This window comes from Eubalaena glacialis, chromosome 5 (assembly GCF_028564815.1).
Source record: "Eubalaena glacialis isolate mEubGla1 chromosome 5, mEubGla1.1.hap2.+ XY, whole genome shotgun sequence".
NCBI lineage: Eukaryota > Metazoa > Chordata > Mammalia > Artiodactyla > Balaenidae > Eubalaena > Eubalaena glacialis.
Window position 1 is genome coordinate 90,322,231 of NC_083720.1, and position 25,460 is coordinate 90,347,690.

Consider the following 25,460-nt stretch of genomic DNA (forward strand, 5'->3'; position numbering starts at 1 on the left):
CAGAACCCACAAACCCCACGGGACAAGCGAGTTCCCCAAAGCCCGGCCCACTCCTGGTGACGAAGGCAGGTGGCGCCCTCTACCCTGGAGCCCCACCCTCGAGCCCCTTTCGACCTTGGGCACCCGCCCGGGTTCCCGGAAGATCCCCCTACCACCGCCTCCTGGGCAGAAGTGCGCCTGCGCGCGCGCGGCCCCGCCCCCCCCGCTCCCCGTGACCCTTCGTGCTGGGCGCGCACGCAGGGGCCCCGCGCTGGGCGGGCGCCGGCGGAGGGACCCAGGAGGGATCGCAGGTTCAGGGGAAGGCGGGGGCGTGGCTTCCCCGCTGGGCGGGCGGCCAATTCACAGTCCCGCCTCCGTCGGCAGCTGCATCCGCGCGCCAAAATCAAACCCGGGTACCCGCCGGCCAGAGAGCCTGCAGTTCAAGGCGAGCTCCGCGGCGGCGTCGGCCCCGCAGCGCACACCTTTGGCCGCCTCCCAGCCCTCCCTGCCCGACGCGCTCGGGGCCGCCACAAGACGAGGCATGGCCACCCCACCCAAGAGGAGCTGCCCATCTCCCGCAGCCAGCTCTGAGGGGACCCGCATCAAGAAAATTTCCATCGAAGGGAACATCGGTAAGGAGCCTCGGGAAGTGTTGGTCCCAAAGCAGGGGTAGTCGCGGCAGCGGCGGCTGAAGCGCCCCTTCGCTTCATCCCTGCTGCTCCTCATTGAGGGCTTTCCTCCCAGCCTGCTCCTGTGCTTGCAGACGCGCCCTCAAATTCCCCAGCCTCCGAAAGCACCCTTCTCTTGCCTCTCCAGCTTCCCTCCCGTGCCACGAGGGTGTTCGTGACCCCTGGGCGTCAGGCGGCGGGCCTAGGCCTACGGGCTTTGTGAGGCGCGCTTGGGGTCCCTTTCATCCTCTTTGTTTGGATCGCGCAAAGGGAAGGGTTTTGTTTTTGCGGTGTGTGGTGTTTTTTTTGGATGTGTCTGTATGTCAGTTCTTGAGGTGCAATATACATAAGTTAAAGGATCCCTTTTTAGGTATACCCCTCTATGAGGTTTGACAAACATACAATGTTTTACTACCACCAAGATCAAGATTCAGAACATTTCCATCCCTGCAGAAAGTTCCCTCTTGCTTCTTTGTAGTCAGTCTCCTCTCCATTCCTATCCCCTGGCAAGCAGTGATCTGATTTCTATTCCTGTAAGTTTTGCCTTTTTCAGAATGTCATATAAATGGATTCATAGAGTATGTAGCCTTTTGTGTCTTGCTTCTCTAGTTTAGCATAATGCTTTTACATTTATTCATGTTGCTTGTATCTGTGGTTTGTTCTTTTTTGTTTCTGAGTAGTATTCCACTGCACGGATATACCACAGTTTCTCTCTCCCAATTGTGGACATTTGGATTGTTTCCAGTATTTAGATTATGAATAAAACTGCTGTAAACATTCAAGAACAAGGAAAGAATTTTTCAATGATCTTAGCAGAAGGAGTTCCTCACTCCCTACCCAACATCCAAGTAAACATTGTGTTATGATTCAAAGACCACTGCTGTTTCTGTTCTTAACCCAGATGTCATTTTGCAAGATACATGAGAACTTCCGATTCTTCTCTATTTCCTACCACAGGAAACCTATGCCTGGTATTTCCTGTTTTGATAGGATTTTGTTTTTTTTTGGTTCCAAGTTAGGTACTGGCCATTCATGCATACAGTAAATTTTAATTCTTACCATGCTCAAAGCACTTGTACTTCTTTAAAAAGGCAAGGCAAACAGATGCTTTAGCAGCATTCCAAGGAATAGAAAAAGCTGAACACACCCTCAAAGAGGACATCTTGTTTCATTGCTCCAATATTAAGGCACCAGTGGGAAAGATCCATGTAATAGACTCTCATTTCTTCTTAGCTGGATAAGTTCTTTGAAGGTGAATGTTTACTAGTATGATTCCACACAGCTACTTATTGGATATAGAAGACCATGTATAAAGACAGGAGAAAGTAGATGAACAAAACCTTTTCAAAAGTAAATTTGAATGAACAACCTCTCAGATCTATACCACAATCCCTTCCCTTTCCTAAATCCACTGAAGCAATGTATCATATCTGGAAATTTACTTCCTTCCAAGCATCTTTAATGTTCTCAGCACCTAAAATAATTTCCTAATATGTCACCCCCTCTCCAGTTTCTCAAAATTCTTCCAGAGCAGTCTTTATGTATACAAATGTGATTGTGTTATCCCTTGCTTAAAATTCTCTGACCTCCCCATTACCTACACTGAAAGGAGTTGCAAACTGATGGCCTGCATTTACACAATATTGGCCTGCCCAAATTTGAAAAAAAATTTTTAATTAGTTGCTAGCATTTACAATGTTGAGATTTCCCATAAACATCTAGATTCTTGGCTTCTCTTGAAAAATCTGAAGATCTGGTAGCACTGTGTTTCTGTAAGAGCACCATTTGCTCTTTAGATGGGATATGTCACTTACCACTTAACTGTTTTCCCTGACACTGCAGCTTTGTCGTTTGCTGTTTATTAATGTTCTTATACTGCTGTTCATGTGCCCTCCGCCTTATTTGCCAGACCCAAATAAGCTATATATGTACAAATTGCTAATCTGTGTATAGAAGACTATTTCATGATTCCTCTATTTTCTAGAATTTGAATTTTTAACTGGTCATTTTCATTTCATACTCATGTAACTTGTTTTCTCATGTTCTCTAACTAAAATACTCTCTTATGTTAGATTTTGGAGTCCTTACCTACTTCTCATCTTAATGGTCTGTATAGAATGATTTTTGGCATCATTATGCCTACTTGGCATTAATAATTTTGTTAGGTCCCATGACTTTTTAAAGTATTAACATCAGTGTCCTTGGTGCTTGTTCTCCTTTGCCTTCCTAGAATTTTAATTTATTAATTAGCTTATTTTCAAGACCCCCATTTCCTCCCCAAAAGTTAAGGAACTGGATATTAGTCTGATTGGGAACTGCAGGTAACTATTTTTACACTGCTTGAACTAAAGAGTAATTTTAGAGAGTAACTGTTATTACTCTTAAAATTTCAGAGTATGACCACATGAACTTTTTCTGTTGGTAAGCGGTATCAGAAGAAAGCTGAGTGCTCTAGCCTTAAGTGCTTTCAGACTCTAGCTGATGGCTGGTGTTTTAATGTGTTCCTTGGGTGCTCTTTCCGAACATCATGTTTTCTTTCCTTCCTCCATCTAGCTCAGTAAATGTCTGGTGAATGTTTTATATGCTTCCATTCATTTCTTCTAAATGCCTTACGGTTTCTGTGCTTACCCTCTTCACATGAAATCTGTGGTCCACCAGTGTTTTTCCTATGATTAAACCTCATGGTCATCTAGTTTATCCTTAAAAGTCTTTTGCCTGTCCTCTGGTGATAATATGACTTTTGTGTTTTGCTTCTCAACTGTTCTCTCTGTGTTACCTTCTGATTGACCCTCCCTCTTTTTTTTTTTTTATTTCTTTTCTATTGACCTATGTAATGTTTTAGGTTTGATTATAGTTCTTCAAGTCAAAGGTAAGTTCTTTTTGCCCTCTTTGGATCCAGTTTATAAGGAAGAGGAAGCTTTGCTTCAGTTGCTTTTTTAAAATATGTTTATCTATGTGCGTGTGCATTTGTATTCATATATATGGAGACGGAGAGAAAACATCATGCTGACCAGAGATGACTAATATAATCACATTTGGTGACTTCAGATAGGAAGGGTGTGGTGGTCATTAAGAGTATTGTTACACCCTGTCAAATTCTAGGTCAAGACCTTCCCTACTATTAAGTTGAATGAATTCCCAGATAATTTTAAAATAGTGAATATAATGTCTTGGTTACACCCAAACTGTTTTCTTTTTTTCCTTCTAGATATCTCAGAAACTAGTGAATGATCAAGGAGAAGTAAAGTCTATACAACTTTTTTTTTTTTTTTTAAGGAGTTTGATAGAACCATAGAAGTGAAGCAGAAAAAACATGGCTATTGCTTGTAGGAAGTGTTTTGCAAAAATATTTTTATAACTTCTGTTAGCCATAGTGTCGTATGATAATTAGTGTCATATAATAATAATCATATTATTTCCCATCCTAAAACTCTGGGAATTGGATGCTTTTTTTTTTTTTCTTTTTTCTGGCCACGCTGCTTGGCTTGTTGAATCTTAGTTCCCCGACCAGGGATTGAACCCTGGCCCTCGGCAGTGAGAGCTCAGAGTCCTAACTACTGGACCACCAGGGAGTTCCCTGGATGCATCTTTATATTAATTTTGTGGTTTATTTGGTTGTTTCTAGATTGGTTTTAGATAGGAAAAACCTGAGTTTGTTTGTAAACTGAACGAATAGAGCCAGTAGAGAGGAAAATTTTGAAAATGCAAGAGCCGGGAATGACTGTCACTGTTGTGGTAGTTTACTTATTTATCACAGCAGTTTCCATGAGGAGGGTATTATTATTACAGTCTCCATTGTATTATGAGGAAACAGGCTCTGAGAGGTTCAGTGACTTGCCCAAAATTACATACCTAATTAAGTGGGAGAATAGCCTTAACCACTTTCCACAGTTATCTCTGTTTTGTTAAGGAAAGTAAGTCTAGGAGTAGAATTTTTACTTTTTTTTTTTTTTTGGCCGCGCCAAGCAGCTTGCGGGATCTTAGTTCCCCAACCAGAGATGGGACCCATCACCCCTGTGGAAGTGCAGAGTTCTAACCACTGGACCTCCAGGGAATTCCCTAGAATTTTAAAAATTCTGTTCCATGGCTTTGGTAAACTAAAAACAGTAACAAACAAATGAGCTTAATACAGGTGGGCAGGGATCCTTTTACTTTTCATTTAAAAAAAGTCTAAAAGAGAAAGTTTAGAAAATCGAATGCTTTTCTTTTTTGTATTGTTTGCTATTACAAATTTTGTAAAAGCTGATGGCTGTCTTGGTTTTTTTTTCCTGATAAATTTCCTTCCTCAGTTTCACTTTTCCTCTCACAACAGCTGCTGGGAAGTCAACATTTGTGAATATCCTTAAACAAGTCTGTGAGGATTGGGAAGTGGTTCCTGAACCTGTTGCCAGGTGGTGCAATGTTCAAAGTACTCAGGATGAATTTGAGGTATGAAAATAAACTTTATTTAATAAAATAAAAATTTTTGATTTAGAGAACATTGTATTCTTGGATTTTTTGTTTGTTTGTTTTCCTTTTGCAATAAAACTTTCAAATATAGGGCTTCCCTGGTGGCGCATTGGTTAAGAATCCGCCTGCCAGTGCAGGGAACGCGGGTTCGAGCCCTGGTCCTGGAAGATCCCACATGCCGTGGAGCAACGAAGCCCATGCGCCACAACTACTGAGCCTGCGCTCTGGAGCCCTCAATCATAACTACTGAGCCCGCGTGCCACAACTACTGAAGCCCATGTGCCTAGAGCCTGTGCTCCGCAGCAAGAGAAGCCACCACAATGAGAAGCCCGCACACTGCAATGAAGAGTAGCCCCCGCTCACCACAACTAGAGAAAGCCTGCACGCAGCAACGAAGACCCAACACAGCCAAAAATTAATTAATTAATTAATTAATTTAAAAAAAACAACAACAAACTTTCAAATATAGCTCTAAGTCCGTATCTTCATTTGGGCAGTAGTTACATGGAAGTGTATATATATGTACATATAACACGCATTGAACTATGCACTTAAGATTATGCACTCCATTGCATGTAAGTAGAATTTTAAAAGTTTTTAAAAATTAATTAAAACGTTTTTAAAAAATCTAATTGTAAGTTAAATTTCTTGTGTGGCTTTTTACATTTTGTTTAAAAATAGGTAAATAAGAAAAGCAAAAACAGCTACCCAATAGCTGAATTTTACTAGTTTATTTTTCAGGACTTTTGTCTTAGAGACAGCCATTATTTTTGTACTTTCATCCTTGTCAGACTTTCACCCTGGACACAAGTTTCAATTTCCCAGAACTTTCCATCCTACATTGCAAATGAGAAAGAGGGCATAATCGTTAAATTCCATTCTTTACAGCAAACTTTATTGTATGTGTATGAAGAAGAGAGATCTGATTGCTAAGATTTTTGTTTCTGGAGAAATGAGAATTGAAATTGAAAGCAGCATAGCAGAAATGGAAAAATGGAAATGTGTGCTAGAAACTTACTTTGTTAGGTCTGAGGAGGACAGAGAGGTTTTGAAAAAGTGTAATTTTAAAAGTTTAGCTGTTGGTCTAGGGAATCTAGGAATAATACTTGAATATTTAAAATGTAAATCATATATACAAGGAGGAGTCACCAGCCAAGATACTCTGCAGACTTTGAGGACATTGGTTTTGAATAACCAAAAGTATTTTCTCATATACCTGTTTGCCAAACATAGTTAACTTTAGGTCTGGGACCCAGCTCACTACACCCCAATCCTTTGAATAATCTAGGACTAAACTCTGAAGGGACTTCCTTCCCATATGGACTCCATCTTCTTAAGAAATTGATATTTCAGTCTGGTCTTTGAGGAAGGGCAGAGTTAGCCTTAAGTAGAGTTTTAAAGTGGGTAAATTTATTTGCTTCTTTCAACATTTTTTATTGACATATGATATAACTATAGAAAAGTGTATAAACCTATGTACAGTTTAAAGAACAGTTTGAAGGCTAACATCTTTGTAACCGTCACCCAGGTCAAGAAATAGACCATTACTTTCTCATTCAAGAAGTCCCTGTTTGTTCTTCTCAGGTCACAGTATCTCCTTCCCAAGGGTAATAACTCCGCTAGGGGTAATCACTCACATAAAATAATTCTTGTGATAATTTTTCTGCTTTCTAAAAAGAATTTGATGTACATGAACATATCTCTAAGAAATATAATGTTTTGTCTGTTTTTTAATGTTATATAAATGAAATCATCTGTTTGCATTCCTTTTCCTCTTGCTTATTTTGCTTAATAAGTTTGTGAAATTTGTCTGTATTGTTGCATGCAGCTATAGCTTGTTCATTTTCATTGCCATATGGTATTCAATTGTATTCATATATCACGGTTTGTCCATTCTATACCTTTGATCAGTTTTTGAGCGGTTCCTAGTTTAGTTGCCGTAAAAACAGCCCCGTTAGGAATATGAATCCTGGTGTACACATGCAAGAGTTTCTCTTGGAATAAGAAGTAAAATTACTGGGTGTTGGGTACGTGTATGATGCCTATTTTTCTGAAGTGGTTTTACCAGTTTACCTTCCCCACAGTGTACTGAAGCTGTCACTGGTCCACCCCTTTGCCAGTATTTAGTATTGCCCAGCTTCCTAAATTTTATCATTCTGTTGAACATTTAATATCTTTTATGTTTTTAATTTATATTTCCCTGATTGCTAATGAGATGGTGCTCCTTTAATTAATTAATTTATTTGCCATTTGGATTTCCTTTGTAAAGTCCCTTTTCAGGTCCTTTTGCCCATTTTCCTTTGGATCTTCTGTATTCCCTCACCCTGCATTTTTACCTCTTAAAGTATGTCTTGTGGCCTCTTTCAAAGTGCCCTATTCAAGTTTGCTTACATTTAGAAATGAGAGACCTGTGTTCTAAAAATAATCTTTCTCCCCCCTCATTTCTGGGGTCAACTGTCAGTGCAGTCATTCTCAGGGGTTAGGTACAAAGTAGCCAAATTAAACCAATGTGAGAAATACAGAAGGAACTCTTTCATTGGGGGGAATGTTAGACTAGATTGGATTAGGTGACCTTCATTTAAGGTCCATTCTAGTTTTAACATCATAGCTTCTAACTCATATTAAACATGTATAACTGGTTTGTTGGCACATTAAATGTTTCTGCCTCTCAGTGTACCTTACTTTTTTTTTTTTTTTTGACACACCGCACGGCTTAGTTCCCCGACCACCAAGGATTGAACCTGTGCCTCCTGCAATGGAAGTGCAGAGTCCTAACCACTGGCCCGCCAGGGAATTCCCAGTGTACCTTATATTAACCAAGCACACAGGAACATATATAAAAACCATAATGTCAAAAATTTTAATTTGCAGAGAGAAATGTAATTATCAGATTCATTGATATAGGTCAGCCCATTCTCTATATAGGCCCAGTAGAAGGAACTTACAAGATCTCAAGGATTTGGGGTGCTTTTTCAAACAACAAACAATCCCTTGGGAATTTAAAAATGTGGATGCCTCCTGGTTAAAAATGACTGCCCTAGTGAATCACTGTTAGTGTTAGGAGTGTATTGAACCCTTTAGTTGTGTTGGAGAGGAGAGGTTGAAAACATTGCATTAATATACATGGGAAGACAATTTATAATAAGAAGGTTGTCTATTAAGCCTAGAATCAGAGCTCAGGGGAATTAGTTATATTATCTTAATGACTGATGTCATTAGACTAAGATGCATTGATGCATCTGTCTCTGTTTTAAGAATTGGCTTCATGGATCTGAAATTCATGTTTATGGGCTGGAGCATTTTCTTCCTGTGTACTAGAGTCAAAATTCCAAACTTTCTTTATAACTACCAGGCAAGTGAACCTACTATTATTGTTAACATATACTTTAATTAACATATACTTTCATCAGTTTCCTGTAATCCAGTCATGTCTCCACCATGTTACAATTTGGTAACCTTCACTGGATTTTGTATATTTGTGTACATTCTTGGAGGATAGTTTTATTTTTGTGTGTGTATTGAAGGCTACTATGTTGTTAATCCTCTTTACTTAGGTGGAGTTTCAGATTGTGGGGATAGTATTTTGGGGATAAGGTAGTGGAGTGTGAGGGTAGTAATGAGTGGGTGGGTTCTCAGTATCTTTGGATATTTTCTTCTTTTTTCCTGGACCTCAAGAAATGGAATTTCTTCCCTCATCCTGGGGCGCTTCTTTCCCAGACCCATCCCTGACCTGTTCCTTGGGATTATAGTGTGAACCACTATCCAAATCTAAGCTTTCTTAGCATGCTGTCAATAGTGAGAAGTAGACTGTCTTCAGACCCACCTCTGGTAAGGCCAGTCCTACTTCGAATGTTCTCCATTTAATCACACTTCTTGGCAGTAGCACTGGGATCGGAAGAGTTGGGCTGCTGGTACCTTTGATCTCTTCTTCCCCTAGTCAGTAATTTAATTTGCACCTGCATGTTTAGCTGGTTTTGTTTTTTACCTGCCACCTAGTGGCTGAAATGTTGCTATACTATCGATGAGCTCCCACCAATTTTAGCAAAATAAAGAGGGAGAAAGTACCTAGAAAGATTATGTAGTCTCCCCTCCCTTCCCCTCCCATGGTAAGATTATCTTTAAATCATATGACCCAGATGATTATCAGTCTTTGTATTAAGGATTTATTTCAAATAACAAAGTGCTTTATTTGGTGATTTATGTTATTATTTAGGCCCAAAGCTTTGATTTAATTGCTTCCTTTTAGCTTATTTTTTGAGGTCTACAGACTGTTAGGAAGATATTTTTAGTCTGTTTCTCTCAGTGAGCTGAATTCTTTTGGGAGATCTTTGTTATTTATTGTGAAATGCTATTTTACTTTTATCTAACACTTCTTACCACTAAGAAGACACTGAAAAATTAGTAACTCTGTGAAAGAAGGGATAAAATTTACTTATCTGTGAAACAACAGCATATTTTTTGATAAGTCATTCTTTTTTTTTTATTTAATTTTTATCTTTGGCTGCATTGGGTCTTCGTTGCTGCTCGCGGGCTTTCTCTAGTTATGGTGAGCAGGGGCTACTCTTCATTATGGTGCGTGGGCTTCTCATTGTGGTGGCTTCTCGTTGCGGGAGCACAGGCTTCAGTAGTTGTGGTTCGCGGGCTCTAGAGCGCAGGCTCAGTAGTTGTGGCGCATTCTTAACCACTGCGCCACCAAGGAAGTCCGTATCAGGTAAATTTAAGGTAATACTTGCTGCTATAGTAAAGTCTCTGGTTTAAGATGATAAAATTTCATTTCTCAGGCAGTGTACAGTACAATATGGTATTGAGTGGATGGCATACCATGCTGTCACTCAGAGACCCAGGCCCCTTCTAATGTGTGGCTCACCTAACCTCTAGGACAGTGCTTCAAACTTTAGTGTTCATTAGCGTCACCTGGAGGACTTGTTAAAACAAAGACTTGGCCCTCATCCCCAGTTTCTGATTTAATAGGTCTGGCAGTGGGGTGTTGAAAATGTGCATTTCTCTCAAGTTCCCAAGTGATGTTGATGCTGCTGTTATGGGGATCATACTTTGGTACCCCTGCCCTGGAGTTGAAGTTGAAAACCGCTGCTCTAGGGCCTTGGTGTCTTTTGCTTCCAGTTGATGAATAAAGAAAGAATCATCACTTTTGAGAGGTTTTTATGGGTCCAGCCTGGACATGATAAACATTGCTTATGCCCTACTTCCACTGGCTAGAACTGAGTCTTGTGGCTATAGTTAATTACAAGGGAGACTGGGAAATAAAGCCTAGCTGTGTGTCCAGGAAGAAAAACAACCTGGTTTTAGGGAACACATAGTAGTATCTGTCACACACAATTTCTAAATAGAAGTACTTTAAATATATTTGTTAATGTAACTTAAACTCAAAAGTGCCATGTTTAATTAATTAATGTGGAAGTTGTTGAAGTTTATTTTAAAGTTAATGGGTGGGCTTCCCTGGTGGCGCAGTGGTTGAGAATCTGCCTGCCAATGCAGGGGACACGGGTTCGAGCCCTGGTCTGGGAAGATCCCACATGCCGCGGAGCAACTAGGCCCGTGAGCCACAACTACTGAGCCTGCGCGTCTGGAGCCTGTGCTCCGCAACAAGAGAGGCCGCGATAGTGAGAGGCCCGCGCACCGCGATGAAGAATGGCCCCCGCTTGCCGCAACTAGAGAAAGCCCTCGCACAGAAATGAAGACCCAACACAGCCAAAAATAAATAAATAAATAAATTAATTAATTAATTAATTAAAGTTAATGGGTTATTTTAGGGAATTCTCTGGTGGTCCAAGTGGTTAGGACTCCGCTCTTCCATTGCAGGGGGCATGGATCCCTAGTCAGGGAACTAAGATCCCACAAGCCGTGGGGTGCAGCCAAAAACAAAACAAAACAAATAAAGTTGATGGTTATTTTGGTAATAGGTATTTGTGCACCAAAGACAACCTGAAATAGTAAGCCCAGATAATGATAAAGACAAAAAATTGTTTTTCATGGTTAGTTTTATTTATAAAAATAACTCAGATGTATTTTCACTAGTGAATTTGTATTTATGTTATTAGTGAATTCTCTATTGTATAATTATGTAAAGTTATCCATGTCTAAGATAAAATTATTAAAATACAGAACACCAGCACCAGTTAATTATCCACATAGTATCTGAATATCTCCCTTCAAGAAATCAAATTAAGTATTACTTACTTTATAGATATAACTTCAGTATTTAATAGCAGATCAACGTTTTGGAAAGAATATGGCTTTATTGTCAGTCTTAGGCTTGAATCCTAGTTTTGCTGCTTACCAGATATATTGATATTAATGAGTTATTCAACCTTTTTGAGCCCCATTTTTAATATTTATAAAATAGTGTCAGTAATGACTATTTCATAGGGTTGAGATAATGTATGTAAAACTTTTCATGTAGTCCCTGGCATAAAATAGATAATAAACAGTAGGTATTATTATAATTATCATTAAAATTGAAGTATATTTTCTTAATGAAGGGATATTTTGTGTAATGAACTTACTAGTTCTTCAACGAAAATTCTTTATTTTCTAAATCTAAGACATAAAAAATAAACTTTTAAGAAAACTTAAATATGGCCTTTGTGTTCACATTCCTAAGCACATTCTTTTTTGAAAATATGCTAAGTAAGCTACAGATAATACAACCAGGGATAGAGCAGACTAATCCAAGACTTAAATTTTGTGTTTTGAATTAACATTTATACTGCAGAGAATTCCATGTATACGTAAATACCACTACACCTCTGCCCCTCTTTTTTAGTGTCAAGTAAAAAAACTTTTTAATGTATATTTTTTGATAATTTGATAATTAATAATTTAATATTATGTATTTAATATTTAAATATATTTTATTGAGCTATAATTGACATATAATATTGTATTAGTTTCAGGTGTCCAATATAGTGATTCAACATTTGTGTACATTGTAAAAATGATCACACAGGAAGTCTAGGTACTGTCTGTCACCATACTAATTTGATACAATATCATTGACTCTATCCTGCATGCTGTGCTTATTTATTTTATAACTGGAAATTTGTACTTCTTGATCGCCTTTACCCATTTCACCCCACATCCCCTACCTCCCTCCATCTAGACCTGTGAGGCTGGGGGTTTTGATTTGTTTGTTTGATTCCACATGTAAATGAAATCATGTGGTATTTGTCTTTCTCTGTCTGACCTGTTTCACTTAACATAATACCCTCAAGTTCCATTAATGTTGTTTCAAATGGCAAGATTTTGTTCTCTTTTATGGCCAAGTAGTATTCCATTGTATACATACACCACATCTTTATCCATTCATCTGTCTACAGATACTTAGGTTGTTTCCATATTTTGGCTATTGTAAATAATGCTGCAATGGACCTAAGGGTACATGTATCTTTTCATACTAGTGTTTCTGTGCCTGATATATTTTTTTAAATTTTTAAAAATTAATTAATTTTTTTTTAATGTGTGCAATAGCAGCTTGTGCTCTTTAGCTAACTTCTCTTATAAACCCAGCAGTCAGTGTTCATAAAGTTGTCTCTGTTACTAAGTAATTTCCAAAATGCTATGCTTACTAGGGTAGGAAAATAAAATAGACACTACTGTCCTCTTTATAAAAATAACTACACGAAAGTTTTGGTTGAGTTGATAAACTTCATTTAGCTGGAAAAATTCACTTGTATGAAACATTTTCTCCCTGGATGATGATGAATAAGTGGAAAGTCAGTTTATAATTAAATTAACAAAGGCCCTTGAAACTCTAATAAAATTAAATTTATTCTTTAAGCAGTTTGGGAAGGCAATTACTTCACCCTTATTTCAGTTCATCATCTGCTCAGTATTTCTAAACAGCCCTGTTGTTGACTGTTAGCCTCTTGCCGTTTTATGCTTTTTTTTCTTCCAGTTTTGAGAAGAAGTTTCACTTAATTATGTGGTTTGTGGTATGAAATTTAAATTCTGCCTCAAAGTGCCATGTGTTTGTGTGGTTTTTAGTTCTTAACTGAAACTGAGGTCGGTTGTAATGTTTACACTTCTGGATTTTTTTTTTCTTTCCTCAGAGGAAAACCACCTACCTTGAGCATGAACTTTCAGGAAGTGTTCAGGGGTATTTGAACTAGGATTGAGAATAGGAATTAGGCAGTCATATTTTATTCCTTGAAAGTTAGAAAACAAGATTAAAGACGGTATAACTTTTGGGGGAATCTTTATATAGCTTGACATAGAAAAGATGATGAAGCATCCCTGGGTCCTGGGTTTTGTTTTTTCTTTCTTTCTTTTTTTAAATTTTTATTTTATTTGGCCACGCGGCACGTGGGATGGATCTTAGTTCTCTGACCAGGGGTCGAACCCATGTCCCCTGCATTGGGAGTGCAGAGTCTTAACCACTGGATCGTCAGGGAAGTCCCTTGTTTTTTCTTTCTTAATCTGACAGCTCTAATATCAAAAGTATTCTAATATATTCTATTACTGTGCAATCAATTTTAATTTAAAAAGAAAGAAAATACTGTCACTCAAAGGAAGAAATTTCAGGGACTTCCCTGGTGGCGCAGTGGTTAAGAATCCGCCTGCCAGTGCAGGAGACACGGGCTCGACCCCTGGTCCGGGAAGATCCCGAGTGCTGTGGAGCGACTAAGCCCATGCGCCACAACTACTGAGCCTGTGCTCTAGAGCCCACGAGCCACAACTACTGAGCCTGCGTGCTGCAATTACTGAAGCCCGTGCGCCTAGAGCCTGTGCTCCACAGCAAGAGAAGCCACTGCAACGAGAAGCCCGTGCACCACAATGAAGAGTAGCCCCCGCTCACCACAACTAGAGAAAGCCCGCACGCAGCAACGAAGACCCAGTGAAGCCAAAAATAAATAAATAAATTTATAAAATAAAAAAAAAGGAAGAAATTTCAGTGGCTTCTTTCTCTTTACACCCCCTCCCCCCTTTTTTTTTGATTTGGAAGCTTCGAATGTTAGAATTTGCTGACTTTGGCCTGTAGTAGTGAAGTGGCAATGGATAGATGCTCAAAATTATTTTCTATATTTTTTGCAAATGATTCATTGAGGATACCAAGCCTCTTTAAAAAAAATTCATGGTTTAAATCAGATATTCCCTAACGTAAACGACTTTAATCAGATTATATAAAAATCTAATAACAAGAAATTGGCTCTACAGAATATAGAAAAGTGGATGCTGTGGTTGGAGAGATTAGCAAATAGATACCACCAAGGTATCTCAGGAGTTTTTCAGTGTGAAAGGAACACTGGAAGGGACCTAAGATGGCTTTGCCTGTTTAATTACTTAAACACATCATACTCTGTCCAGGGAAGGTGCTAGGCTAGAAATCTGAACAAAGCAGTGTTACTAGCAAACTTTTGTGATATTTTGTAAGAGCAGTAAGTAATTTCACTGTGTTCAGAGGCAGGTGTGAATATCTCGTCTTGATTTGTGTTTCTCTAAATGAGCAATGTTGAGCATATTTTCATATGCCTATTAGCCATCTGTATATCTTTGGAAAAATGTATATTCAGGTCTTCTACCCATTTTTTAAATTGGGTTGTTTGTTTTCTTTTTATTTATCCACTTTTTTTTAACTTAAAAAACATTAAAATAGCCCTATTGATCATTGCTTTTTGTTTCTTTTTTCAAATTCAAAATAGGAACTGACAACGTCTCAGAAAAGTGGTGGGAATGTTCTTCAGATGATGTATGAGAAACCTGAACGGTGGTCTTTCACCTTCCAGTCATATGCCTGCCTCAGTCGAATACGAGCTCAGCTTGCCGCTCTCAATGGCAAGCTCAAAGATGCGGAGAAACCTGTATTATTTTTTGAACGATCTGTGTATAGTGACAGGTATATATAAATGACTGTACTTGTCAGTTTGGAATCTTGGCTTAGAAGTGGACTTTTTTTTCCTGTTTCCTGGGAATCAAAGTAATAAGAGAGGCTGAGTTGGAGATTTGAGATGGAATATGACATTTAATACCTTCAGCAGTTTGGTACTAATGCCATTAGGGAAGTTCTAGCATAATTGCTAGCTGCCATGGAAACTGGTATAGTGGCCATCTCATCTCATTCAAATTTGCAGAGAAGATTTTTTTTTTCTAACCCTCTTAGAATTCTTATCTGACCTGGTTAAATCTGGATCTGTATTCTAGACTTGCACCTGGAGCTAGGAGATCATATATCTCTAAGGGCGGCTTAGAATTACCCTGCTTATTATGTAAGGATTGTTTTACTAGAGTTAGATCTGAGGTTCTCAAATTTTAGGACCCCTTTCATTCTTAATAATTATTAAGGAGCCCAAAGAGCTTCGTGTCTTATTGATATTTATGTTATTAGAGATTAAGGTTGAGAAATATAAAAAACAATTATTAACTTATTTAAAGTTAGTAATAATAAATCCATTACATATAAACATAAAAAAGATGTGAAAATTATATCTTTCAAAACAAAAAATTAGTGAGAAGAGTAGCATTGTTTGAAACTTTGCAAATCTCTTTAGTGTCTGACTTAATAGAAGTCAGCTGTATTCTCATTTGTGCTTCTGTTTTTAAGCAGTTGTAAGCTTTTGGTTGAAGTACAGTATATAAAATAATCTGGTCTTTCACAGAACCCCTAGAAGGGTCTTGGGGACCACCAGGGTTTCTCACACCACATTTTTGGGAACTGCTGGCCAAGTACATATTTTCTGTAGTTGGAGATAATGTGTTGTTTTCTTCTGTTGTTGTTTTTTTCTGCTAACCAAGGCATTATCTGCCATGGGTTTAGGAGAATGTTTCATGTCCATTTAGTAGATCCGTTTTTTCTTTGTGCTTTTTGGAAAGAATTTATGTGTTGATGTAGACTCTCTTTCAGGTATATTTTTGCATCTAATTTGTATGAATCTGACTGCATGAATGAAACAGAGTGGACCATTTATCAAGACTGGCATGACTGGATGAATAACCAGTTTGGCCAAAGCCTTGAACTGGATGGAATCATTTATCTTCGAGCCACTCCAGAGGTGAGAAACAATAAAAATTTGTTTTGTCCATTGACATTTCAGAGTAATATTTAGAAATCCTTTCAGTGGTATGCAATGAAGGCGATTTAGTTTGACTCCACTCCCCACCTCCAAATTAGAAACTCATAACTGTGTAGATAGAAACATTCTTTTTTCCTAAGCAAACTGTAAGCCCACATTTGGAAGTTGCTCTTTTAGGCCCCTTCTCTGTTCTTCCTCAGTTCTGTTCTTCATTATTTCTTCCTGACTTTCTCAGGGTCTGTTATCTATCACAGCTGCATTAAGAAACTTTCTAAAGCAACCCCTAGAGTGTAGGCTTCATGAGGTGGAACTTTAGGTATTTTAATTACTGTTGAATTTCCAGTGCCTAGAATAGGGCCTGGGTACATAGTGGGAGCTCAGTAAATGTTTGCTGAAGGACTGGCCAAGTTGGTGGAGGTCCATTTCAAGAAATCCTTTATGGTTGTTTGTGGCTTGGAATGGGTGGGCAGTAGCAGCTGTAGTTGAGAAGAGCCTTGGAGGACCCTTGCCATTTTCAGTTAAGGGAGCTTACTTGAAAATGTGCCTTTTGTCATAGGTTGTAAATAGCTATTCTTGTTTACATATGAAATTATGTTATGAATCCAGGAAGACCAAGTAGATAGATGCCTTTCATAAAAGTAACCTAAATAAGAGCTTACATTTGTTAAGGAATTTCTGGTTTTGGTGCTTGCATCCCCATTTTTCTCTCTTTTTTATTCCTGTTTCTTCCCTAAGTCACAGAGTAGGCTCTGGTGAATGCAAATTCCATGACTTCTAGCCTGAAAGAATACTGTATTGCTATTGAAGCTGAATTTTCAAAGAAACTAGGTTTCTAATTCCAAGGGATGATTTTGTTCCTCTTCTAATGTCAAGTAAGCCAGAATTTAACAATAGTAATTTTGAAATTCACTTTTATTTTTGAAAATAATTTTTGTTTTTAATTAGGAAAATAGTAAATACAAATATAGAAGAAAACATGAAGAATACTAATAATTTCATTCTGCTAGAAACATTCATAGTCAATATCTTAAAGTCTAACACAAAACTTTGTTTTATTTTTTAAATTTTTTAAAAATAAATAAATAAATTTATTTAAAAAAACAAAACCAAAAAACATTCTATTCTGGTTACCACCCTTTGTTACAGTCTATTCCATTTTAACTCCTTTCTATTTTTCCCATGGTCTTTAGAGATAAGAGCCTCAAGGGTATGGAACAGTTCGATAGTAATCCCTCATCTTGAAGATTCACATGCAATGTCAGTTGTGTGAATTAGCACCCCAATGCTACATGTGTCTGAGGCCTGTGATTTCAGGTTCTCACTGGTGAATTATTTATTTTCAAGTCATTGTCTTGAAATGTTTTCAAGCTCCCTCTCTCTCACTCCGGCTTGTGGATGGAGTTTTACTAGCTCTCTTTTAATGAAGGCACAACCTCTCAAGACTCTTTGTTTTCTTCAGGAAGATCAGCTCCAGCTCCTTATACTACATAGCCTACTGCCTCAAATCTCCTGGAGTGACTCAAAACCTCAAAGCTCCATGCTCCAACCTGGGCTGGTGGTTCTGCCATTCTGTTTCAAATTTGCTATTTTTGGATTTTTTTATTCTTATCCTCTTGAGACACCTATTCACTTATCTCTTGTGGATCCTGTATTGCCTGGCTCTTCTTTTTTTTTTTTTTAACATTTTTATTGGAGTATAATTGCTTAACAATGGTGTGCTAGTTTCTGATTTATAACAAAGTGAATCAGTTATACATATACATATGTCCCCGTATCTCTTCCCTCTTGCGTCTCCCTCCCTCCCACCCTCCCTATCCCACTCTTCTAGCTGGTCACAAAGCACCGAGCTGATCTCCCTGTGCTATGCGACTGCTTCCCACTAGCTATCTATTTTACATTTGGTAGTGTTTATATGTCCATATATACACTACCACTCTCTCACTTTGTCCCAGCTTACCCTTCCCCCTCCCTGTGTCCTCAAGTCCATTTTCTAGTAGGTCTGGGTCTTTATTCCCGTCTTGCCCCTAGGTTCTTCATGACCATTTTTTTTTAGATTCCATATATATGTGTTAGCATACGGTATTTGTTTTTCTCTTTCTGACTTACTTCACTCTGTATGACAGACTCTAGGTCCATCCACCTCGCTACAAATAACTCAATTTCGTTTCTTTTTATGGCTGAGTAATATTCCATTGTATATAGGTGCCACATCTTCTTTATCCATTCATCTGTCGATGGACACTTAGGTTGCTTCCATGTCCTGGCTATTGTAAATAGAGCTGCAATGAACACTGTGGTACATGACTCTTTTTGAATTATGGTTTTCTCAGGGTATATGCCCAGTAGTGGGATTGCTGGGTCGTATGGTAGTTCTATTTGTAGTTTTTTAAGGAACCTCCATACTGTTCTCCATAGTGGCTGTATCAATTTACATTCCCACCAACAGTGTATGAGGGTTCCCTTTTCTCCACACCCTCTCCAGTATTTATTGTTTGTAGATTTTTTGATGATGGCCATTGTGACCGGTGTGAGATGTTATCTCATTGTAGTTTTGATTTGCATTTCTCTAATAATGATTTTGAGCATTCTTTCATGTGTTTGTTAGCAATCTGTATATCTTCTTTGCAGAAATGTCTATTTAGGTCTTCTGCCCATTTTTGGATTGGGTTGTTTGTTTTTTTGATATTGAGCTGCATGAGCTGCTTGTAAATTTTGGAGATTAATCCTTTGTCAGTTGCTTCATTTGCAAATATTTTCTCCCATTCTGAGGGTTGTCTTTTCATCTTGTTTATGGTTTCCTTTGCTGTGCAAAAGCTTTTAAGTTTCATTAGGTCCCATTTGTTTATTTTTTATTTATTTATATTTAACATCTTTATTGGAGTATAATTGCTTTACAATGGTGTGTTAGTTTCTGCTTTATAACAAAGTGAATCAGTTATACATATGTTCCCATATCTCTTCCCTCTTGTATCTCCCTCCCTCCCACCCTCCCTATCCTACCTCTCTAGGTGGTCACAAACCACCGAGCTGATCTCCCTGTGCTATGCGGCTGCTTCCCACTAGCTATCTATTTTACGTTTGGTAGTGTATATATGTCCATGCCACTCTCTCACTTTGTCACAGCTTACCCTTCCCCCTCCCCATATCCTCCCATTTGTTTATTTTTGTTTTTATTTCCATTTCTCTAGGAGCTGGGTCAAAAAGGATCTTGCTGTGATTTATGTCATAGAGTGTTCTGCCTATGTTTTCCTCTAAGAGTTTGATAGTGTCTGGCCTTACATTTAGGTCTTTAATCCATTTTGAGTTTATTTTTGTTTATGGTGTTAGGGAGTGTTCTAATTTCATTCTTTTACATGTAGCTGTCCAGTTTTCCCAGCACCACTATTGAAGAGGCTGTCTTTTCTCCATTGTATATTCTTGCCTCCTTTATCAAAGATAAGGTGACCATATGTGCGTGGGTTTATCTCTGGGCTTTCTAGCCTGTTCCATTGACCTATATTTCTGTTTTTGTGCCAGTACCATACTGTCTTGATTACTGTAGCTTTGTAGTATAGTCTGAAGTCAGGGAGCCTGATTCCTCCAGCTCCGTTTTTCTTTCTCAAGATTGCTTTGGCTGTTTGGGGTCTTTTGTGTTTCCATACAAATTGTGAAATCTTTTGTTCTAGTTCTGTGAAAAATGCCACTGGTAGTTTGATAGGGATTGCACTGAATCTGTAGATTGCTTTGGGTAGTAGAGTCATTTTCACAGTGTTGATTCCTCCAATCCAAGAACATGGTATATCTCTCCATCTGTTGGTATCATCTTTAATTTCTTTCATCAGTGTCTTATAGTTTTCTGCATACAGGTCTTTTGTTTCCCTAGGTAGGTTTATTCCTAGGTATTTTATTCTCTTTGTTGCAATGGTATATGGGAGTGTTTCCATAATTTCTCTTTCAGATTTTTCATCATTAGTGTATAAGAATGCAAGAGATTTCTGTGCATTAATTTTGTATCCTGCAAGTTTACCAAATTCATTGATTAGCTCTAGCAGTTTTCTGGTGGCAGTTTTAGGATTCTCTATGTATAGTATCATGTCATCTGCAAACAGTGACAGTTTTACTTCTTCTTTTCCAATTTGTATTCCTTTTATTTCTTTTTCTTCTCTGATTGCCGTGGCTAGGACTTCCAAAACTATGTTGAATAATAGTGGTGAGAGTGGACATCCTTGTCTCATTCCTGATCTTAGAGGAAATGCTTTCAGTTTTTCACCATTGAGAATGATGTTTGCTGTGGGTTTGTCGTATATGGCCTTTATTATGTTGATGTAGGTTCCCTCTATGCCCACTTTCTGGAGAGTTTTTATCATAAATGGGTGTTGAATTTTGTCAAAAGCTTTTTCTGCATCTATTGAGATGATCATATGGTTTTTATTCTTCAATTTGTTAATATGGTATATCACATTGATTGATTTGTGTATATTGAAGAATCCTTGCATCCCTGGGATAAATCCCACTTGATCATGGTGTATGATCCTTTTAATGTGTTGTTGGATTTTGTTTGCTAGTATTTTGTTGAGGATTTTTGCATGTATATTTATCAGTGATAGTGGTCTGTAATTTTCTTTTTTTGTAGTGTCTTTGTCTGGTTTTGGTATCAGGGTGATGGTGGCCTCATAGAATGAGTTTGGGAGTGTTCCTTCCTCTGGCAGGCAGATTCTTAACCACTGTGCCACCAGGGAAGTCCCTGAACTTTTAAATTTTTAACAAAATTTTATTGAAGAATAGTTGATTTACAATGTTGTGTTTAATTTCTGCTGTACCGCAGAGTGACTCAGTTATACATATTTATATTCTTTTTCATATTCTTTTCCATCATGGTTTATCACAGGTAAATTATTTGTTTTTTAACTAAACTTATTTTATATAGTGTATTTCAAGTATGGATGCCAAAAGTTTATACACATATTTTGACTTATTTTTCGGAGTAACACTTGGTTTAGAGCTACCAAATGGTTGAAAAGCACAAGGAGGGGAGAATGAACTACTTCAACTTCCTAGGGAAAATAAATAGAGATTTTGGCTAGCATAACTAAAGAGACACTAAGGAAAAATTTAATGGCAGCTGGCAAGAATAATTGTTCCTTGCCTCCTCCACTCCTCCTACCTGTTTCTTATTGCTTGCTTTTAGAAATGCTTGAATAGAATATATTTACGGGGAAGAAATGAAGAACAAGGCATTCCTCTTGAATACTTAGAGAAGCTTCACTATAAGCATGAAAGCTGGCTCCTGCATAGAACACTAAAGTAAGACTTCCTTATTCTTATTTACTATTCATTTTAAATTCCTTTATCAAATTTTAATCCAAATCATGTATAATTTTTCATTTTTAGCCATTTTTATTTATTAGTATTGTAGGATCTCCCAGAATTAAGTATGGATTTTGATTCTTTTTATTGCAATGAGATCCTATTTTCTTAAAGTTTTTATAGCTAATCTCCCCCAGCAGTATTTACAGCATAATATATGGAATTTCACATTAAGGGATAAAGTAGGAAATATATCTGTATACATTATTTAGGTACAAGCATACCTTGTTGTATGGCACTTCACTTTATTGTGCTTCGCACATGCTGCATTTCTTACAAATGGAAGGTCTGTGGCAACCCTGTGTCAAGCAAGTCTGTTGGCACCATTTTTCCAACAGCATTTCCTAATGTTGTGTCTCTACATCACATTTTATAAATTCTTGCAATATTTTAAACCCTTCACCAGCAAAAAGATTATGACTCACTAAAGGTTCAGATGATGGTTAGCATTTTTTAGCAATAAAGTATTTTTAAATTAAGGTATGTACTTTTTTTTAGACGTAATGCTATTGCACACTTAATAGACTGCAGTATAGAGTAAATGTAACTTTTGTATGCACGGGGAAACCAAAAGATTTGTGTGACTTGCTTTGTTGCAATATTTGCTTTGTTGTGATATTCACTTTATTGCAGTGGTCTGGAACCAAACCTGCAGTATCTCTGAGATATACCTATACTCTTTGAGAGAGAATTTTAAGATATTTCAGGTTTGTTTCTTAGATCACTGTACTTTGTCATTAGTCAGATCTTGGTTCAGATGCAGCTCACTTATTAGTGTGCAAACTTAGACAATCTCTGAGCCTCAGAGTGACCTCCCTGAGCTTTAGATTTCTCATCTATAAAATGAAAACATTCCTGGACTTCCTTGGTGGCGCAGTGGTTAAGAATCCGCCTGCCAATGCAGGGGACACAGGTTCGAGCCCTGATCCAGGAAGATCCCACATGCCGTGGAGCAACTAAGCCCATGCGCCACAATTACTGAAGCCCTCGCACCTAGAGCCTGTGCTCCGCAACAAGAGAAGCCACCACAATGAGAAGCCCACGCTCCACAATGAAGAGTAGCCCCTGCTCTCCACAAGTAGAGAAAGCCCATGTGCAGCAACGAAGACCCAACGCAGCCAAAAATAAATAAATAAATGTATTAAAAAAAAAAGACAGCAAAATTCTAAGAAAAAGCAAACATTCCTACTTTATGGTATGATTTTGGTTTTTGAGGAGAATTACATTTCACAATGCCTAACTTTATACATTTTATACCTGAGGTTTTTAGACATGTATAGTAAATCTAGGTGAGAAAGAAGGGGCTGCCAGATGAAGTACTTGGCAGGATAATTTTAATATAAAATGATTGATAACATTTTGTTTTCCAGTGAAGACATAAGAATAAATTTTTAGTATTTCTCTTTTATTTGTTGCTTTTTTAAATTATTTTGTTCATCTCTCTCTTTTCAAACAGAACCAACTTTGATTATCTACAGGAAGTGCCTATCTTAACACTGGATGTTAATGAAGACTTTAAAGACAAACACGACAGTCTGGTTGAAAAGGTAGATTTATACAAAGACTATAAATAATGTTTGTTTTGTCTTGTCTAAAGAAGTGTTCTAACTTTGTGAGAAAACAATTTTCTAAGGAAAGATTACATAAAGTTATATTAAGAGACAGTTAAGAGCTTTAGAGGGATTTAGACTGTTTAGATTCTCATCTTAACTTCAACTTCTAGCTTTGTACCCTTAGCTAAAATGAGGACCTTCTTTATCCTTTAGTTTCTTTATCTGTGTTATAGGGGTAACCATGTTAACAAAAGTTCTTTCTCACTCTCCTCTGCTTTGTTCCCTTTTCTTCCCCTCTTCCCTATACCACCAATCTTTAGATAATAATAAACTATTTGTGAAATTAATCTTTTTCAACTAAATTCAGTATGGAAGATGTTTGAATCTGTAGGATATGGATCTCATCCATTTTTATACTAACTAGAGTCTTGAGATTAAAGATTTTTAGTTTTGAGTTCTATTTGGGACCTTGTCGGTGATAACTTGGCACTGCCCCTAATCATTGGGTCATTGTCCTAATCAGAGTTGATCTATCCTCCATATATTTGGAAGTTGACTATATTCTATAAAGTGAGTGGTGCTCATATTCATAAAGGGACTGGCAGAGAACCTATTGATGAACACTTCAGAGAGAATAGTAATGGGATTTGTATAAATATCCTTATATCCATGTTAATTAACTTAGTGATCTAAGAGCTAAAGAAGAAGCCACATTTTTCTGTTGTTTGTTTAGTTTTGAGAGAAATTTTATTTTTCTTTTTTCCTGTCACAAAATGTCTGCTGTTTACTATAATAGGTATTTAACATTTATAAGGGATGTATCTCAAGAATTTTGAAAATCTCACCATTTATAGATAACTACTATAGCATATAGTTGTTTTTCCCATGATATAAAGACAAGCATATCTGGAAAATTCAAGTGACCTCTTCATACTAATTTAATGATGTTAAAAAACATAGTCAAGAATTCACTTGTGATACTGTTAAAATAAAATAAATAAAATTAAGTCAGCCATTACAGTACTAATAGTCAACCATCATTTTAACTAGATAAATCTGTAAAACCACTTTTTAATTTTATCTAACACTTCTGTATTTTGATTAATAATCACCATTTCATATTATTATTTATTTTTGGTTTAATTAGTTTTGCTAGAAGTTTGCTTTCTTTTTCAGGTATTTTTGCAAGGCAATAATCTTTGTCTATTCAGGAGAATTACTGTGCAGTCTAGAATATGTAGAGAGCAGTATCTTGAATTGTGACGTTGGCCAGTTGGCTAAGTTCATTCACTACTTATATGACCTTTCCTCACATACTAGTATTACAGTGTGTATATATGATTCAGATTTGTGCTTCAGAAAAATTATAAATCTGTTACATAGATTACATACATAATCAGGACCTTTAGACTTATTAAACCGTTGCAATTATTAATGTTATCAATACTAAAGCTGCACATGTCAGTGGTCTGTGGTATTATAAAGAGATAATAAAATTAGTGTTATGGCTGTTATAGAACTGTATCAATCTTAGATATAAATTTAATAACTCCTGTGATGACATTTTAGGTCATTCATCTTCTAATACTGAAGTATTTGTTAATATTTCTTTTGAAACTAAATGATATGGCTTTGTGATAGAGTTACTTATACAGTTGAGGTCTTCAACTGTGTAGATACTTTTAATTGAAAATGAATATTAGATATCTCAAATTAGCCAAGGAATTATATTAATATTTTTTTCCTCCCCTCAGGTAAAAGAATTTTTGAGCACTTTGTGATCTTGCTGAAGACTACAGGCAGCCAAATGATTACACATACTTCAGCTTTGTGTATCTTCATAGGTCCATATTCATACAAGTCTCTCTTCTAAACCCAAGTTTTTAACTATTTTTGTTCCAAGAAAAAAATTTTCTTTAATGAATCCTATACAAAAGTTTATAGCTAGTTTTTCTTTTTTCTTTTTTGTTTTTTTCTTCTTTTCTTTTTTGGGGCTTTAAAAAAAGAAAGACATTTAAGTATCCCTTACAACAAGATGTCTGGGGGGTAGATGGTTCCAGAATCATTATAGTGGCTAAGCTGCATCATAAAGGACCCAGCCTCCTTCTGTCTTTCTCCTCTATTATCCTCCTCAGCCGGTTGACTTTTTTTTTTTTTCTGGTGCTTCTCATCTCACTGACCAATTTCTTAACTACAAACTTTAATGTTACATAGTAAATGGTAATGTGTCCTGTGTAAATTAGTGTACCTGTTAAAAATTGAAAAGTGGAATTTAAGGAATCCCTAGGAAAAGTATGATGAGGTTTTATTTTAAATGCTTTTGATCAGGTGCCTTCCCTTCTACCTTAATTTATGTGGAAGATAAGACCAGGTTTAGTATTTAGTTACTTCACTGATTTATTAATGTGTCTATAATACATTTGTAGAGAAGCAGGTTA

At 37.2% G+C, this 25,460-nt stretch overlaps 1 protein-coding gene across 1 annotated transcript; it reads left to right on the top strand.

The window, feature by feature from the left end:
* The first annotated feature begins 385 nt into the window (after nucleotides 1–385).
* On the top strand, nucleotides 386–24,827 carry DCK (deoxycytidine kinase). The gene is made up of 7 exons (XM_061191447.1): nucleotides 386–611; nucleotides 4,960–5,075; nucleotides 14,756–14,949; nucleotides 15,955–16,102; nucleotides 21,291–21,406; nucleotides 22,926–23,016; nucleotides 24,777–24,827. Exons 1-7 carry the CDS (start codon nucleotides 521–523, stop codon nucleotides 24,801–24,803), a joined length of 783 nt encoding a protein of 260 aa, XP_061047430.1. The 5' UTR covers nucleotides 386–520; the 3' UTR covers nucleotides 24,804–24,827.
* Nucleotides 24,828–25,460: the final 633 nt, after the last annotated feature.